The sequence below is a fragment of the Oenanthe melanoleuca genome, chromosome 3 (genome assembly GCF_029582105.1).
Source record: "Oenanthe melanoleuca isolate GR-GAL-2019-014 chromosome 3, OMel1.0, whole genome shotgun sequence".
In the NCBI taxonomy this organism is placed as follows: domain Eukaryota; kingdom Metazoa; phylum Chordata; class Aves; order Passeriformes; family Muscicapidae; genus Oenanthe; species Oenanthe melanoleuca.
Window position 1 is genome coordinate 5,212,024 of NC_079336.1, and position 19,416 is coordinate 5,231,439.

General features: G+C 42.3%; 1 protein-coding gene across 1 annotated transcript in view; it reads right to left on the reverse strand.

The window, feature by feature from the left end:
* Positions 1–1,198: 1,198 nt before the first annotated feature.
* Positions 1,199–19,416, reverse strand: part of RCAN2 (regulator of calcineurin 2) — a 76,071-nt gene continuing 57,853 nt past the window's right edge. Inside the window, 3 exon segments of the mRNA XM_056488889.1 lie at positions 1,199–7,665; positions 15,067–15,238; positions 17,890–18,063. Coding sequence (XP_056344864.1) covers positions 7,505–7,665; positions 15,067–15,238; positions 17,890–18,063 — 507 coding nt within the window. The 3' untranslated portion in view covers positions 1,199–7,504.

A 19,416-nucleotide genomic window follows, 5' to 3' on the forward strand; every position in this document is an offset into this window, starting at 1 on the left:
AAATGGTTTTGATTCTGTTGTTTTTCTATCAGCCTTTTTTTCTCTTGTGTTCTGAGGCTTTAAATTTTCCATCTGCTTCCCAGCAGATGCTTTTCCCCACCTTTTCATGTCCAGACCCACAGCTATGTCCTGGAATGAAAAAGAATTTTTCCTTCCGCATCTCACTAGAATCTAAACTGCTGAACTGGACAAAAATCCAAGCTAGGTTTCCCACCTTCCCTAGTTGAGGATCTGTGTTACGTGTGAGTCCAAAGTCCGTGTCCTGTGTATGTACACAAGCCCCACCCCAATTCATGGCAGTGTACAAAACATTATCCTCTTACTAGTGCATGGGAACACAGAATCACAGAATTGTCAAGGTTGGAAGAGACCTTGAGGATCGTCAAGTCCACCCATATAAAATCACAGAATCAAACATGATGCCTATTAATCACTTTATAGTTGACACTGCCTATCTGGTGAAAAAAAACCTTATATTTATATTTATATTTATATTTATATTTATATTTATATTTATATTTATATTTATATTTATATTTATATTTATATTATTTATATATTCACTGTCCTGATATACACATATATACACATATATGTGATACCTTTCTCCCCTTCACCCTACCACCAGGGATTGTACAAGGGGACAGGGCTCTTTTAATTGTTTTTTTAATGTCTTTTTTCTCTGCCTTCATTACTGCTGTCCTATTACAGGTGTGGGGCTGAGCTAGTCCAAGCCTGGAGAATCACATTGCTGCAGTGCCTGGTAGAACCTGTGTGGATGTGGCTGTTCTGCACCTGTAGGACAAAGTTCGTCATCTGATTCCTGGCTGTGAACGCTACCACAAACTTTGGACAAAGGGAAAAAAGCAAAAAGTTTTTATAAAACTGCACCTATGTGTATTGAAATCTATTGCTGGATGTCTCTCAACAGTAATGTGTTGTCCCACGCTGTTACTCATTAGCTAGAAAAAAACTGTGTTCACATTTACTGTTGGTTCAGGTTTGATTGTGGGCTCTTACTCAGATCTGGAAGGTGTTGGGAGCTTCTGCAGTGGCTGAGATCAGTCACTAGAGGGTACAGGTGCACCTGGATTTAAGGAACAACAGGAATAGCTGGAAATGATATTTGCCTTGGATGCCAGAAATGGCTCAGCTGCTTAACACTGATATGAAATGAAAACAAAGCACAGACAAGGAGTTTGCTAATTCCACCAAAATGTTTAATACCATAATAGATTTTCATTGAAGTACAGAGCTAATGTGAATATTTGTACAAAATATGTGGTTAAAAATAGTATTGATTTATAATATATACAGATATGTCACATCCGTGTCAGAAATGCAGACACTTGAATGAAACCATGAGCAATGCTTTTAAATCTACAACAACATACACGAAATATTTCTGCAGCTACCCACAGTAGGACAACTTGCCAAACTGACACTTAAGGATCCACCAGTCCTTACAGATGGCATTTCTGTCAGAAGTCTGTACAAGAACTCTGCTCTAAAATGAATTCAAAACATTTACCTTCATTAACCCAACCATGAAGAGAACACATCTGTGTGACACTAATGTAGACACAACTTTCTTGCACTACATATATGATCAGTTACAATAATTTGTTAAAAGAAGGCTGATTTTCTGGTGAGAATAATAGAGAAGTTAAATCCTTCTTGCTGGATTCTCTTCATGTTGTGAGTGAGGAAGCCCCTGATTCAAATGGGCCCTTAATACAGCTCTAGGGTAGATGGATCTGAATCCTGAAGTCTGTTTTAAGGTTCTGAATATCTTCATTTTTCATTAACTTCAAGGCTGCTCACACTCCACAGCTTACCTAGCCTTACTCCAGCAAGAATCTCCCTAACAAATGTCCCTATTTAAGCTCTGTAGCTGTGGCATCAGGACACAATCCTAAATTAAGATCACTCTTGCTGCAGCCCCAGAATCTGTGTAGTTACTGAACAAACTGACAGAAGGGGAGAATTCAGACTGTTTTTTTAAATCTTTCTGAGCATTTCTGAGCAGTAGGGGCTTTCAGGGTTCCTGCCCTTCCATCCAGAGTGCTGCTGCTGTTCTGCCTCTAACAGTGCTGGCTTCTCTCCCTTCCAAGCCAAAGCAAATATACTCCACACTTCAAATAGTCCTGTGAGAAAGAGCTTTTACAACACTTCCTCCTTTGTCCTTTTACCCCTGGATGCTGCATTCTACATGTATTCAAAAAAAGAACACGGCTACTGTTATAAAAACATCTATTTTTAAGAGAAGCCCAGAATATTGAAAGCTGCTGTACTCCCCCAGAAGATGGGTTAAACCAGGAAAAGCAGTGTTTGGGTTTTTCCTAGTGTAACTCATTATTATTCAAGAGCACTGCATGATGCTGAGTATAAATGAGGGTCTGACTGTGATTTTAATCCATACCTAGTTTTGCTTTTTGATAAACCAGAACTAAAAGTCATTTCTTAGGCAAAAGGGAATCAAGAAAATGCAAAGGTCTTACGTTCACACTGGTATGTGAGAGAAAATGGCAAAAAGTTTAGTGCTGAAGTGTTTGCCACTAAAAAAGGACCAAAAATAAATTCAGTAAATATTCTTTAGAGGATCTGAAAGTGTTGTGACTGTGATCAGTGTGATCCTCTGGGACACACAGCTCTCTGCCATCCACAGCTGAAGCCCTGAAGCTCATTTCCCAGTGCTGTGTCCAGTGCCAAGCACGATGGAAGAGCCACAGCCGACATGTCACTAACAGCATTTCAGTTGGGTGGATGAAGAAACTCACTGTGGTGGGGGAAGCTCTTTTGGTGCTCAAAGTGAAGAATAAACTAGGCCTCCTGCCTTTCACCTCTAAAAGAGGTGAAAAGAACCCCAGAAGTTCACTATGACTAGTTTTTCTAATTGAAACACAGAGGTTAAGGTCTGTCCTTTCCAAAGGAATTAAAGAGCTCAGAGTTTACTTCTCCAGTGAGACTTCTTAAGTAGATCTAATTTTCAGAATCATGAACAATCATCCTTTGAGAAAGGAAGTTTTTTATGCCAGGCACACAGAAAAACAAATCATTTTTTCAAATCCAGATTTGAGCAATTCAGTATCAGAATTTCACAGGACAGTTATCAGCAAACTCATCTCCCAGTTTCCAGTCCTTTGCAAGACCCAGCACAATCTGATGCAAGAGTCAACGATTCGTTTCATTTTTGTAATAATGAATCTTAACAGAACTCTTTCCCCAGCCTGGCTGGCAGCAGGATGCCATGTTCCTTGTCCAAGCACTCATGGCCACAGCATCACCCATGATTATAAAAGCTCAGAGAGAGAGCCCCATCAGGGGTCTGGGACATGCTGAGCTTTTGCTCACCAGGGACTGCACTGCAGCTTTTTCTGTGCACACCGAGCCAAATCCACAGCAAACCAGAGCAAGTTCACATGACTGTGAAACTGCAGCAGCTTAAAATGGAACATGGCATATCCTGCCAACAAGAAGGCTGCTCTCCCCTTAATTGCTACTGAAACAGAGTTTGGCCTATGTCACACATTTAAGCATTTTCAGTTCTACCAGGGATAGACACCACACTACTCAGTTTATTGATATAGGTTAACTCTTTAAATGTTGCTTTTCCAAATGCCAGTGCAAGCAGAACACAAAAATACTGTTTGCCATATTTATTATTTTAAACTAAGCTCTGAATTATACAAGTGTAAAAGTGATTAATTAGCCAGTAGCTTTTTAATACTCCTATAAAATATGACTAAATAGAATATTTCAAAAGTTATGTACAATACAGTGGAAATGCTCATGGCATCTGTGACAGTGCTCAGACAAACCACTGGAATTGCATCCTGCCAGGAGTTCAGTCCATTCCTCAATACAAACAGCAATCTGTATTTTTGTAAAAGCTGAAAGCTTTTACAGTGTTGCTGAATAGGATGGGGGGGGGCGGGGGGGGCGAAGGGAAATACCAAAATAAAACCAACCCATCCCTCTTACCCAATTTAGGATCAAATAAGCACTACAAAATTTATGCATGGGGAGAATTTTTATAACCTAAAACACTTTGCAATAACTATGGCTGTGGTCTTGCTATAGTTGAGGAAGAGATGCTCTTGCCATATTTTCTTGGCTGAAAACAAAGTTTACTGGAGTGTGTTTGTGTGTGTTAGGAAGTGGGGAGTTTGCACATCTTGTCTTAATTACAAAAATCAAGGCCACAGAAATTACTTGTTGCTTTGTCCCAAAAGAGCTGATTCCAAAATAGCCTTTCTCCATGCACTGGAAATTTTTTCATGCTTTAAATCATAGGGAGGAAGTCATTAAAATGTCAGTTTCATTTCTGAAGAGGTCAGAAAGGACAAGCAGGCAGCAGGCAACAGAAGCAGCAGCTGTACTCCCCTGATTTCCTTCTTTTAATTTCCAAAGAGGAGCAGGAGCCATGTCCACCTATGAGAGCCCCCAGGGATCCCCTCCATCTGCTCCCTCCAGCTCCTGCTTTGGGGAGGAAATTAAAAGGATGTGAGCTGTGCCACTGTGTCCCAGGAGCCACAGTGTAACACTGAGGCTCCATTCTTCCAGGGTTCCAGCAGGAGAGAACCCCTGACACCCTGGGAGAAGTGCAAGTCAGAGTGGCTGACCTCAGAAAAGCTACAGAAAAGCAAATTCCCACTCAAATGAGTAGGGGTTCTGCCTGTGATTTACTGAATAGGACAATTCCCCTTCCAGATAGTCAGAATTTTTTGAAAGAACTATTATTTCCATGTTAGGCAAGAACCAGCCTTTAGTAAAACACTAGCTTCTCTCAAGAGCCACAAATGCTGATACTTTGATGATAGGGACATTATTTCATAGTACATGAAACACTCTTTTTCTTTTTTTCCTTTTTATTTTTTTAATATGACATTATTTTATCACATACAGGTGATCTATAAGCTTTGACCATAGAGGCTGCTTTGAATTTCCAGGTTTGTAATTGTGTTTCTATTTCAGTGCTTCAAGCAATGAGCTGTGTCCTGCTGCCTCTTGGGTAGCACCACACAGCTTTACAAAGCACAGAGTAGTAACTGAACAGGGCCTCGTTTTAAATCTGCTTGAAAATGCACTTTGAGGAAAGAACATTTAAGGTCCAGTGCTTTAATTTGTAGTGTAGTTTTACATCCTTTGAGGCCAAAGTACTTAGTTCAGAACCACACCTCTCCAAAGTATGAGGACATGGATACAAGGACAAGATTTGGCCTCCTATGGTCTTGCCTGTAAAAAAATCCATTGCAATGATATCTGATCATTTACATGTTTAAATATTACTGTCCCTGTTTGTACTGGGCTAAACTAAACCCCATGGACATCAGTGTGTTCTCAAAAAAGCCAGTGGTGTTACTCTTGGAATATAGTTTCAGGCCTAAGAAGCTGCTTTCAACAGGATACATTCCTAGGCCTGTGAGTGACAGTTTGTTTCCTTAAATCGATTTTCAATGTATCACTGAAAAAATAATTGAAGTGGCACCTCTAAGGAGTTACTTTAAGGAACCTTTACACAGATATCATAAAGACACTAAAGCTCCATTTTCTGTTCAGTCTCTGCTGTATTTAATGAGCAGTATTGTATCAGTGTATCATGCACACAACGATGCCCATAATGCAGTAACAATTATCACATTACAGAAATGCGCTGAGTGCTGAGTAAAGAACTACATCTCATCAGGAATACCAGGGGCCTGGTGGTCAGAGCCTGAACTACTAGAGAATGGCAAGTCCTCATTCCCAGATGTCCTCACCATGCACTTTGGGAATGCCATCTCCTGTCCTCACTGACAGAGCAACACGCCTTTGTCCTGGAAGTGCTGCTGAGCCAGGACCCCTGCAAGGGGGACCTGACTCTGCTGAAGCCTTGTAGCATCACTGCTAATTAAGGGTGTGATGGAACCCTCCCTCAGAAACCAGATCATTAGGTTTTATGACAAAAATCTTGATTACAGAACCTGAGCTGACTTTTCAGATCCTAGAATAAGCTTCCAAGATGTATTTACTTATTTTAAGCTGTAAAGGATTTTAAACCATGGAAGCTCACTGTGCCATTTTATAATCACTTTGGGGAGTACAGCTGCAGCTAATTAGCTTAAAAATCCCACCATACCTTATACATACGCTCAGTTTCTGCAGTATTAATTTCAGTGGAACTACTCATGTGCATAAATTAAGCGCATGCTTAAATATATGCAAAATCTGAGCTCAAATGTCTAGAAAATATGTTCTCAAAATGACAAGTATGCATTAAAAAAATAAATCATCATGGAAGGTCTGCCAGACAGGGAATCCAGGATCTGTCTGCTGTCAGCCATGATGCAAACACAGAACAGTTTTTGTAACCCAGTATATATTGCAAGTGAAAGAAACATGCAGGATGGGGTGAAAAAAGGGGATTCAGTTGCATGCAGTCTAATTTCAAGTGTGTAATTATGGTCCTGTTTTCTTTGGCCTAAAAAAAAGAGAAAAAAAAACCAAAACAATTTCAAATAACCTCTGCTCACCTCCACAAACCCAAACTGTATACAGCTCAAAAAGGGTTTTGAAGCACAGGACGTGGGAAGGGAAAAGGGCTGAATATTAGAGATGTGCAAGTAATTACTAACAATTTCAGGGCTATTCACCACACCACTAGGAAAGGATTCAGCCTGTAATGTTACTGGAACGTACAGCTATGACAGAGAGCAAGGAATCCCATCTTACATGAGCAGTCAGTCAGCTCCTCTTCCACAGACCCAGAGAGAAGCACCACTCATCCCTTGACAGAAGATAAACTGACAATCCCTGCTGATATTCTGGCTCCCTTCTCCCCAGAGAGGAGGAGTGACCAGACCCTCAAGAAGATGCTGCCTCTCCCCTCATCCCAGAAAGCTCCATCTCACATCCCTGCCACCATTTCTCTACAGCTGTTCTCTACAGCTGTTGCTGGAAGAGGGTCGTTTTCTGTTATTTCTGAAAATGTTGCAAAGATAGTATTCCTTACAGAAAATTCCACGGGGTGCAAAGGTCACCAAGCTGCTAGTAGAGTAAAAATAACACACCTACCCCCTTAAAAAAAGGGAAAAGGGGAAAGACTAAGGTCTGTTGGGAAGTGAGGAGGGTAGAGGAGAAGGCTGCTTCATGAAGGGCAGTAGCAATCCTGGGAGTTTGAATATCAAGCCTGACATTGGCCTAATTCCCACCCGAATCTCTCTGGTAGTGATGTTTCAGCATGCAAATTATAGCTGTGAAAAGATCCTCAGACTGAAACCCTCCCTTGTTTCTCAGCCTTGTTTTGTCCTTTCCAGCTAGATCTATTAGTTGGTGTGTGATATGGTTACAAAGACTTTTTTCCTAGCCCTTTTGTTACAGAGGCTTGATTACTGTGAAGGGGTTTCAATGACCTTAATGTCCCGGTGCTCAGAAGGCAAGGGCTGCCTTTCAACAGAACAAAGCAAATAAAAATCAAGAGCTGTGCTGGAGGAGAGAGAAGTGCTGCCTCTGCCGGAGCGGCTCAGTTAGATACAGGCGGTGGCACACCGGGGCGTCGAGTTTGAATAATTTTTGGCTTTGGAGAATTCTTTGGGTCCTCATCTTCTTCCATGTCGCTGTCACAAACGTGCACTACCACACTGGGAGTGGACTCTGTTCCTGCGTGCAGCTCGTATTTCTCTCCTGGAAGCAGAGAAAAGCAATCACGTCAAAAGATGGCAATCTGAGCAGCAACACAGCCCGTGGCACTCCTGGACTGCAGAATGCTCCACACCTGGGCAGGGAGCTGAGTGAGTGTGTGCTGCTCCTAAATACAGGTGAGCACCAGCACGGCTGGACTCTGCCAGCTGCCACAACACACCTGGGATCCTGCCCCGGGAGGCAGTTTGATCACAGGTCTGTAAGGCATCATAAAATACACACATCCTCGTGTCTGTAAAGGGTTTTGGCACCAATATGGGTGGCAAATAGCACTGAAATAAACCCCCAAAGTAGGCAGAGGAAGGAGAAAGAACACAGAAGTTCACGGTTAAAAAGATGAATTGGAACTCAACCTATCCAACCTTTTGAATGAAGTCGTTTCACATCTGTTGGGTTGGGGCTGATCTTTATTTTTGCTGTGGCTTTCCTTCAGTCCCATTTAAAGCCCAATTATTCCCCTCAGACAGATTTCAACACTTAATCTATTTTCTCCAGAAATAAAAACCCCGTATCTCTGCTCCAGATGGATGTTGAGTTTCAAAGCTCTTTAGCTGAGGCTATAACAAATTTTGTCTCTACAGATGAGATTACAGAGCAGTATATAAATGCAATAAATAAATAGATATATAAAACAGGCTGAATGCCTAAACAGTACATTATATTTTCTAACTACCTACATTCCTTATTTAAGTCTCAACACAGAACTCCTCTGAGGAAGATTAACATGGCTTTTTTTTTTTTTTTTTCCCAGAAAACACTCTGAATTGGAAGGGACCTACAAGAATCATTGAGTCCAACTCTTAAGTGAATAGTCCATATGGGTTTGGGTGGTTACCTGCAAAAGTCCACAAGCAAACAAAGGATCAGATAAAGGACTTTCAGTCCTGAATTCAGCCTGGTGGCACTACATGTATTCTGGATTGTACATGGGATACAAGTAGGTATTGGTTATTAAATTGCAAAGAACTAATTTAAGACTTTTAAGAAAAAAACACTGCCTGCAAAATCTTCTGCGATGAGGAAGGTGAGGCCCCAGCATAACCAGCTGGCCTCTGTTTGTGGTGCAGAGGCTCCTAAATGCTGCACCACTGGCAGAACCCAGCAGTGCCAGGTGTTGTACCAGGGGAGCAAATAGCAGTCCCTGCCTCAAAACACTTGTGGCTTGCTTGTGGCACTAATTGGAAGTTTCATTTGTTAGCCACTTTGTGGCAGAGTAATGCATGTGAAGAAGGGGTTGGCCCTGCATTAGCACATGCAGCTCTGGGACTGTGCTCACATGCTGCTTGTGCTCACAAATTCCTGGTCCAAATAAGCCTGGGCGGCTTGAGACTAGAGGACAAACTGTATTTTTGCCTAAAAACAAGGAGGCAACTAGTGAATAATAGCTATAAGCCAGGCATCTTGCTGTGAGAAATATTTTACTGCTGTGATACCATTAATGTTGACATTTAACTGCTCTATTTTTGGCAACCTTTCCTCTGAATCCAAATCTGAATGCAAAGCATTACAGGTCTTGCTGCTAGACTAAAATACAAAAAGAGAAATATCTTGGTTGTGCTGCATTGGGGAATTATATGGTTCTTCTCTGCCCATTTTCCCTGCGGGCCTCAGCTAATTTCTCAGCTCTGGCTGACGTCAATGCCGGCAGGCACACCGAGGGCTGCGCTGGCCACTGTCACCGCGGGCAGCGCCGCCCGGGAAACCGCATTCACTGCCCTCTTCAAAGCTAATCATCCCAGTTCAAATGCCACATTCTTGTACCGCTCAAATCCCTCCCAGAAGGACGCTTTCCACTCAAAATGAACAGTGGAAGAAAGTACAGACCCAAGGAAAAATATTCAGGTGCCTCTGGCACAAGTAACTACAGCAGCAATTAATGTCACTTTGCAAATCAAAATGTGATGTACTCATAAATTAGGTTTTTAAGGCATACAGATATTTCTGAACATAAATGAGCTACAGACGCTGTTCTGTACTCAAACAGCACAAAACCTTTTCATGAGATAAGAGCAAGTTTCTGAGTTAAGAACAGGACAACAATAACTCTGGGACTTTTGTACAGCTCTATCTATGTTCCAAACATAGTTGCTGTTTGTGAAAAACACTAAGGTGATAAGCACAAAATAAAAATCCAATAGATGCAGTCAGATCTGCTGTTTTTCTGTATTTTTTTCTTTTCTCTTAAACACCACTTCCAGTATAAAATAATGAGCTAAGTCTGCAGTAGTTCAGCTACTGAAGTAACAGTTGAATCACTGGAGTTTTGTTTACAAGACCTATGTTGTCCCAAGCTATGAGTATTAAGTTGAGTTAACACAGGTAAGACTCACCAATTTCTGTAATGCCATCCAAGATTTGTGCAGTGACCTCATTCATCTGTCTCTGACACTGTTCTCTGTGTTCTCAGGCCCTACACTGATCCATGCTCCTGCTTCTCCTGCTTGGCTGGAGAATTCTTACAGGCTAGCTAAGCCAAAGGATTCTTGGGGACAGGGGTCTTTCTCCTTCAGCTGTCTTTGGCCTATCTCTAGCCTGTAATAATAAATTTAACCCTTCACATAAGCTAATAGTGACAACTCACATAAATTTACTCAGAAAATTATCATCACATTTATAAATATACTCTGCCCTTCAGGGAAGAATTCAGCTGTGGTATGTCCACTATAAAGATTTGTCAAAAAAACTTTCTGATAAGTCCCTGAAAACAGCAGTTATGTTCCTCTCTAACCATTTACTTTGCATAAGAATAACAGTAAGAATTTGAAGTTTCCTCCCTTAATAATGAGCACAGCTGCTTTTATGTCACTGGGCCCTACCTTTTGTGACCACTTGACCCAGGAATAAACCCACAGCCTCGGGTGACGCAAGAAAGATGAGCACAGAAGCAACTTATGATATTTCAGAATTAAAAATAATGGTATAGGATTTTCTATCCCTTTGTGAGTCAGTAATGTGACCTTTTGTCGATGCTGCAGCTCCTGTCTAACAGGGCCCTTTTGTCCAGCAAAGACCATGTTCATATACATAAAGAATAATGAACAAATGCTAATGATAACATGTAACTACCTCATCCCTAATTCAGACTCATAAGCAAAGGTTAATGAGTTCAGAGCTGCCCATTCCATGTAAATGTGGCATTAGCATCATGAAAATACCTTCCACTTAACAGGATGCAAAATAACAGGAGGTCCTTTGTATGGGTGCATGTTTGTGAGAGAAGAGCTACAGCCCATCCCACAAAACACCTCCACATAAAACACCTCCACAGCACAGATCTGCCACAGCAAAGCAGGAGCTGCTCCCTGGAAGCCCATTACTGACTTTATAGGAGCTGGGCACCCTCTCCCATCCAGAGGAAAAAATTTCTCCATCCAGCAGCTCTCCTTACCCAGCCCCTGGTCAGAGAAGGGAAGGGCAAAAGCAGCCACAGAACAGCAGGGAGAGGAAGGACAAAGATGAAATTATCACCATGTGTTTGCCCCTCCATCCCCTTTTAATCCTCCCTGGGAGTCATATGAAGTATTTAGGATTTCCTTTGAATCAGTGATGATCAGTGTTTCCAAGTTTGGAAACACTTGGGCACAGAAAATCTGCCTTGTGAGATGGTTTGAAATCCCTGTTTATGGCATTTCCTAGGCAGGGTCCTGCTCTCACCTGTTGTCCCCTTCCCTAGGGAAGGGTGAGCCAAACCCAGGGCAGAGCAGGGGCAGGTGCTCTGCATCCTCCTCAAGAAGCCCAGCTAGAGTATGGCAGGAACAGCTACTTCTGAATTGCTCAGAGACAAAAATGGAGCCCAGACCCAACCTCCAAGTGGCACAGGCAGCTGCCAGATCTCGTCTGTGTCCTAAGAGCCACCACTGTGGACTCAAGAGCCACCATGTGTGACACTTCAGAATGGGGCTTTCATAATGTGAAAAAAGTATTGTACAAACCTGGAGCATAGCCTGAGGTAAAAAGCCTGGTGGAAAGCTGATAAGGGACTGTGTAACATGGAGAGGAATGCAACTGGTGCAGACTTGTCTCTGCTGGAGATAATGATTCTCCAACAGTGTCTGAAGCTGTGGGGGCAAGTGGCCACTGACAGAGTGCAAAACTGCACCAGTGAGTGTGTGGAGCAAGTGAAGTGCTCAGCCCCCTGACCTGTGCTGGGTGTTACTATACAGTGCAGATCCCATCAGTGCAGTGTGATCTGTGAATCAAACCCACAGGAGAAAAGCAATTTCTCTGGGCAACCACAGTGCAGGCAGCAGGGGTTAAGGCTGGCAAGGGGAAGTCAGGGTGGGACCTGGGATCCTGGAGAAAGGCACTCTGGAGTGCAGAGCTAGAAATGAGGGGGTACAGGGCAATAGTTGTAAAGAATGACGCAGGGGAGGGAAGGACAGCAAATATAGGCAGATTGGGGAGTGGACAGGGAGAGGGAAGGACTGCTTTCCAGAAAAGAAAGGGCATATTCTAGTGCCAAGAGGATAGTTTGCAAATCACTGCACTAATAAATGGCAGACAGATGCCTGTCCTTTGAGAGAAGCAGCTCTTCTGTAGATACAGCCTGGACCTGGAGACTCTCTCCCTCCACCTTGCAAATGTTTCTCATATAAAATATGTTTGCAAGGTGGGGTGGCTGGTTGTTTGGTTGTTTGCCTGTCTGGTCCAGGTTGTATCCTCACCTGGCCTAACCTGGAGCTAGCTTTTTCCTACAGGAATGTTTGCAACCTACCAAGCTGTTCTCCAGCCCAGGCCTGATGTCTTCACACCTTCATCAGCAGATCAAACTACTGGAAGTTGTCTTGACAGTGGATGTGTTTTCCATTGAACTGATTAACTACTGCACTCCTGTATTTGCAATATATTGAAAAGATTGTAGGCTGGTGGTCAGCACCAGGCACAGTCACGGTTCCTGGCTCTGACTGATCTGCAGCACTCTGTTCATGCCTCATTTAAAAGCCTAATTTCTGCATCTGCAGAAAGTGAGAATATACATCAATCATCCAGGAAATTAATTAAATATGCCATGATCTTCCCTAAGGAGTAAATGCACCCTCACTGATCTCAATTCCATGTGAAGGGACCATAACCAGCTTCCTTTTGAGCACAGAAAGAAATCTGTTCCATTAGACCTCCAATATGCCAGCCTGTCGCTGCTGCAGCTAAAACACCTGTCCCAAAACTGCTGGCACACACCAAATCTGTTAACTCACTTCCAGCATATTCATTAGACTCTGGAGCAAATCTCCCACCATTTTATCCCAGGGACAGTTTCGGTCTCTAATTTTGTGACTGATGATTATGGCACTGCACTGTGACCTGGACTCAAGGAATGGGAAAGGAGCATGGGTCAGTGTCCAAGTGGTTCATCTTGCATTCCCAGTGAAGGAGGACAATAAAACTCATCTTATGCTGAGGGCATACAAAGACACTGTTAAATATTTAGAAGCACTAATGAGTTTTCCTGGTCCTCAGATGTTTATTTTACCAAATCACTGCATTTATTACAGCAAAGATTCCTCTCAGGTTAAAGACATGGAAGTCAGATTCTAACATTCTCAGCTCTGTAAACAACTGTGCCAAGTGAGTATTTTTCGACAGCTGATAAGCCTGTAGTTACATATTTAAATTGTTTTTGAATGAAAAAAATCTCTTCTCTGAGGCTACCAATGCTGTTTGATGTCCAGCAGTGTTTTACTGCTGCAATACTGAGAAATGAGTGTTAGTGGGATTTGTTTTTCAATGAAATTCTAAACATAGTAAATGCACAACTGAGAACAGCAACACTATTTTAAACCCGCCGCTGCAGTTAACTAAAATTGATCCCTCTAACAAGTGCTAAAAATAGAAAGAAGAGAGCACACAATGGCTTTTCATACTGCTCCCTGCAGGCTCCTTAAATCCGGGTGAATTTGACCTTCACGCAAAGCTGTCCCAGAGTGTGGGACAATGAGTGATATTTCACATTCCACTGCTCCAGAACAGGAATTGATTTATTACCCAGCTAGCTCGGGAATTCGTTTACATGTTTCCATTTATAACACTGCTGCATCAAAGGGGAAAAAAAAAAAAAAAAAGGAGGGTTTTGGTTTTTCTTTTATTCAGCATTTTAGAAGCAAAGTATCACTCCTGGAAATAATAATATGCAATACCATATTAAGTCTTCCACCTGACTGCCTTTTTCTGTGGGCTTTCCTGCTAAGGGGAACAAATAATAGGAATCTCCTGATATATGTTTTCCTCTTATGAAAGATCCCATGTGAAAAAGATAGGAGATAATCCTGCAAACCTTGTGAATCATGAAACATCATCCCACATCCCATGCACTCCAGCTCTGAGTTCCTTTGGTGCAGTTGCACAAAAGCCCCAATGATAAGATGTCTGGAACTGGAAGCTGTTCTCAGAGCGAGCAAGCACCATTCCCAGTACAGCTGGGGAGAAAACAATTCTCTCATCCCACAAGAATTTCAAAAATAAACTGCTAAATTTTCATGAGCTCACCCCCACAATTGTTATTAGATTGGATCTGAAATGGTTTATTTCGGTATGAAGATAATTTAATAGGCTATTTTTTCCTTGTGGCTTATGAATGTAAATTAGATTAATTCGTAAATGATACTGCTTAGACCTGAAACTGGAACCTTTCTCATTTTGAAAGTTCTAAAACAGGATGCTTTAACAGCTTTGAAAGAAAATTATTTGTAAAGATGACTTAATTAAATCATAAAATAACCCTCTCCTATGTAAAGTTTTGGGTTCATCAGACGATTTTCCAAGGGAAAGCATTGCTTGAAAATCCCAGCTAGCTCCAACTCCTGGCATTAGCTGAAGATGGGAAGAAGAAGAAAGCCTGGATGCACTATCCATTGACATTTATCCTGTACTAACGAAGGCTACGACTTACTCCATTCCTCCTGCATAGTTTTCAGCAGGAAATGAGCATTCCTAACAGAGCAATCCCACCGGGACTGGGGAACAGCAGCTCTCTCTCAACAAACAACATGAGAGATTCTCCACTCCAGTGGAGGTGCACTTTTTCAAGTGAGAAATCTGTACCTTGGAATGCAGTACTGAGCAGATGTTGTGTACAGCAAAAACTCCTCACATCCATCACCAGACATTTGTCCATTCTCCACCTAAACCATCAGCTGCCTCATCTAGGCACAAACCCCAGCACAATAAATAGTGTAAGCAAAGCTTTGATTAACTCTCACAACAATTCTGTGCCTACACATGGCAAAATTCATTCCAAAGGAAAGAACCAGGTGACATCCATCAACTGAAATCCAAATTTTAACGCAATTTCCAGGTCTATGCCAACTCCCTCTACAGTTATTATTTACACTGGTATTTCTTGTCTGCTTCTCCTGACATATTTTCACCCAAGGACCACGAGCTTACCTGGCCCAAGCTTAGAAACTGCGTAAAGGAGGTCGTAGTTGATGACAGGTGTTGCATCATCTATTGGTTGCCACCCTACAGGTGGAGAGGCTGGAGGCGAGATGAGAAACTGTTTTGCAGGCTGGGGTGGTGCCAAATGAAGCTTGTCTCCATCTGTCTCAGAGGTCTGAATCTTTAAAGCATAACAAAGACACTGTTTAGTACAGGATAGAATCACAGAACAGTTTGGACTGGAAGAGACCTTTGAAGGTCATCTCTTCCAACCCTCCTGCCACGCTCAGAGCCCCATCCAGCCTAGCCTTGAACATTGCCAGGGACAGGAGCATCCACAACTCCTCTGGGCAACCTGTGCTAGTGTTTCACACTCCTACTGTAAAAGATTTGTCCCTTACATCCAGCCTAAAACAACCTCCTTTTATCTTAAAACTATTTTCTCCTTTCCCTGTTGCAACAGGCCCTGCTGAAAAGTCCATTCCCATTTTTCTTGTAAGCCCCCTTTAAGAACTGAAAAGCCACAGTGAGGTTTCCCTGGAGCCTTCTCTTCTCCAGGCTGAACACTCCCAGTTCCCAGCCTGTCTCCACAGCAGAGGAGCTCCAGCCCTCTGAGCACCATTGTGGCTTCCTCTGGCTTCACTCCAACAGGTCCATGCCTTTCCTGAGGCTGGGACCCCAGTGCTGGACCCAGGACCCCAGGTGGGATCTCACCGGATCAGAGTCACATCCCTCGGCTGGTCACACTGTGGGTGATGCAGCCCAGGATAGTTGGGGTGCCAGGGCACATTGCCAGCTTGTGTCCAGCTTTTCATCCCCACAGGATGGCTAAATGGAGTGACTGCTCAAATCATACCCTTCTCATCCCAAATGCCACCCAGGCAGGGTTTCAGCACCAGTCTCAGAAGAGAAGGCCTGGAGATGAATTTCATCTCAGCCTTACAGATGGTGCCTCTGCAGTAAATGCACAGTGTGGGGCTGTGACATCAGCAAAGCTACAATGTCTGTGCCGCTTGTGTACATTCTCTCAGAATAAATGCAAAGCTTTGGTAGCCACAGCTGCTAGTTCAGAGATTTCTGAGGCTGTAAAGGTACTGCTGTGATCTGGTCCAAATGCCTAAATAAAAAGTGACATTACACAAGTAACTGCTGCACCAAGGATTTTAAGCAACTTCAGAAAGGTTTCTACAGATTTTATTTCTTCAGTTGAAGTGAAAAACAAATCTATGATGTTCCTCAGTCATTTGCAACTGAGTGTCTTTATTTTATTTCCATCTTAAATTATCTACTTTAATTCCTGCTCTTTTCTAGTATGTTAAAGAAGTCTTGACATAAGTGAATTGTAGTGCAGCAATACCTGGGTAAGGTTACAACCAGATCAAGCACAGAAGCAATAAACTCTATTTCCATGACAGCAAACATGCCAGGGTCCTGGGATGGCACCCTGCTGTACCAGAATGGGGTTTGCAAAGAGCCAGTCTGAATCTCTCAACTCCATGTTCCCCAGAACTTGTGGGTCTGGAAGTGGTTATTCAGCCTGGCTGAGGCCAGACTACTCTAGACACTGCTTCTTCCACATCTTCATTCCCTGAACACAACTAATAATCTCTTGTAAGACTGTGTGTACTGGAGAGCATAGTGCAGGTACCAGAATGGCTCTGCAGGAAATCAGCTTAGATAGGGAGACTAATCACTATTGTGCACATTTTTCTTTTTCTTGTTATCCCAAGTTTTCAATTAGCCTCTTGAATGTAGAGTTAGAATGAAGCCATTCTCAGATCTGCTTATAACTGTAGGTTTTGAAACCTTTCAGAAAAAAATTCAGAGTCAGATTTAAGAGATCAGGGCATAGAAAATGGGCTTGAGGCAGATTCTTAACACCTAAATCCAGCTGTAAGATTCTCTGAGCTCATCTAACTCGTTAAGCACATTGTTTTTTTTTCACAGCTGTAGCTTCCCATTTTCCTGCTCCTGCCTGGACTCAAAACAGCTCCTATTCTGACCAGGATGAAGAGGCTCATAATTTAACATTATGGGTTTGCTTGATACCTTCAAGTGAGCCAGCGCTTATCCTCAGACCTCTGAAGGGCCAACCTGGCAGCTCAAAGCACACCAACATCGCTTATACACACTAGTGGGTATCTCACAAGCCACAGTGGCCACACCAGTTTATTAAACTGGATTCAGAAGAGGTGGTGGTTTGGTTCTCATCTTCCCTCAACTTTCTCTATTCTGGCTGAGGCCCAGGCTGCTGTGGGAGATCTATATTCTCTCTCTCTTGGCCAAAGAGAACTGAACCCACCTGACAGTTCCAAAAGATGGATATAATCACCTACAGCCCCAGGCTGGAAGTGTTTTTTCTTCCCCTACCTTCTTCCTTTGGTTTGAACTCAATAAATTCCTTTTAGAGAATTCAGTATTTGTAATTCATGTATTCAGTAAGGAAAAGCCAAAAAGGCAGGAGGAAGCCTGACTGTGGCTCAGGTTTGCAGCCAAATAAGTAATCCACTTTTTTTATTCACTTGGATTCTTTACATTAGCACTTTCTTATTGTTAGTTAAGAGAGTTACCCACAGACAACACCCAGTGCTGTAAATGACCTCTGAAATACATAATTCTGTGTGTTGAATGAGCAACTTTAGTCCTAAGTGGTCTTTAAATTCACTGCAGACCCTCAGGGCAGAAACAACTCAGTCAACAAAGGAGGTTTAAGTAATCTTCTGTCAGAGACTGGGCATGGGAGAACCCTTTATTACTTCTATTCAGTATTAGTGCATAGCTTTTATAGAAACATTATGCAGTACCACAGAAGTAGATTCCAGATTTCATTACCTGTGCAAAATACAACTTTAACTTCTTCCCTCTGAACTGTGTTTCATGCAGCTCTATTCTGGCACGAGCAGCTGATTTGGGACTGCTAAAATTTATCCGCACACGCCTGAAGCTTTTGAACAGCTGGAATGTCACACAGTCATCATAGGCACGGAACAAACCTTCAAATTTCTCCTGCAAAGGGAAAAGAAATAATGCTGTAGATTAACTCTGTGCTCTGTCACATCAGTCCGAGTCAAACAACAATCTGAAACTTGACAACTGTTTAAGCAGGAGGTTTCAACCTGTGGCCTTTGGGAACAAGTGTCCATAGACAAATAAAGGCTCTGTGAAAAGAAATTAAGGAAAGCAGTGGTCTGGTAGTGCTGAACTCTGCAAAAGGTTTAAGGAAAGAAGTCTTCAAATTGAGAACCCAGAAGCTACTGAACTTCTCATAAAAGCTGAGCAAACCTATGACAGTGACTACAAAATGAAGCTGAAAGGGCACAGGACTGAAAACACCAGACAACAGTGGGCTCATCTGCACAGAGGCAACCATTGTGCTGAATTACAGTGCAGTCAGCAGACAAAGGCTGCATCTGAGGCATACATCCACAGCAGCACTGCAGGGTCATTTTGTACTCTTGCATGAAATGTTTTTCTGGATGTTTTATCATTTAAATTCTTAAGAGAATACACACTTGTTCTTTGAGAGGTCCTGCAGAATCTGTAAACAAACTGGACAATTGGAAAACAGTTGTCTGTCCCGAAGACAAATTTAGGTTTCAAAATATTTAGCTGTAGAAACACAATCAAAAGGCTCATGAACAAAACCAGGGATATTTTAACATTGTAAAAGGAAGGTCTAAAGTTCACGACATCTGTGGACTTAGAGATGAACAGAAATTCAAGGCACTTTGGCAGCCTTGGAGGCTCAGACTTCGTGATTTCTCTGCAAGCTGTGAGCACACAGAAGACTAAGTTCCACACCATCAAATAAATCCAAAGTCCTTAAATCAATTCTGACACTTGCACAAATCTTTTCATTCATGCAAGCATTGACTCATAAAATGCCAAGGCTGAAAGGGGGCAGTTATTATTTAGTCCAGCCTTCATGTTTACTTAAATTTCTGACTGTCATCCAGTGAGTCACACATAAAATCTGAGAATTTTAACTACTGCAATCAAGACTTGAAGTTTTATAGGATGGAGAATCAGCCAGACCAAAGTCCCTGCTTTTAGGAGTGCTTTATTCTGAAAAAAAAACCACTGGTAAGATGATTTGTCACAGCATTTCATACACATGTCAGGGGTTTGTATAATTACCTTATAACATGTTAATAATAACCTTATACAATATATTACTGTATAATAACCTAATGTATATTGACAATAATCTGATGTGGATAGCCCATCCATGGAAATGCTCAAGGCAAGGTGGGATGGGGCTTTGAGCAACCTGCTCTAGTGAAAGGTGTCCCTGCCCATGGAGTGGAATTGGAATGAGATGATCTTTAAGGTTCTTTTCAATTCAAACCATTTCAAGAT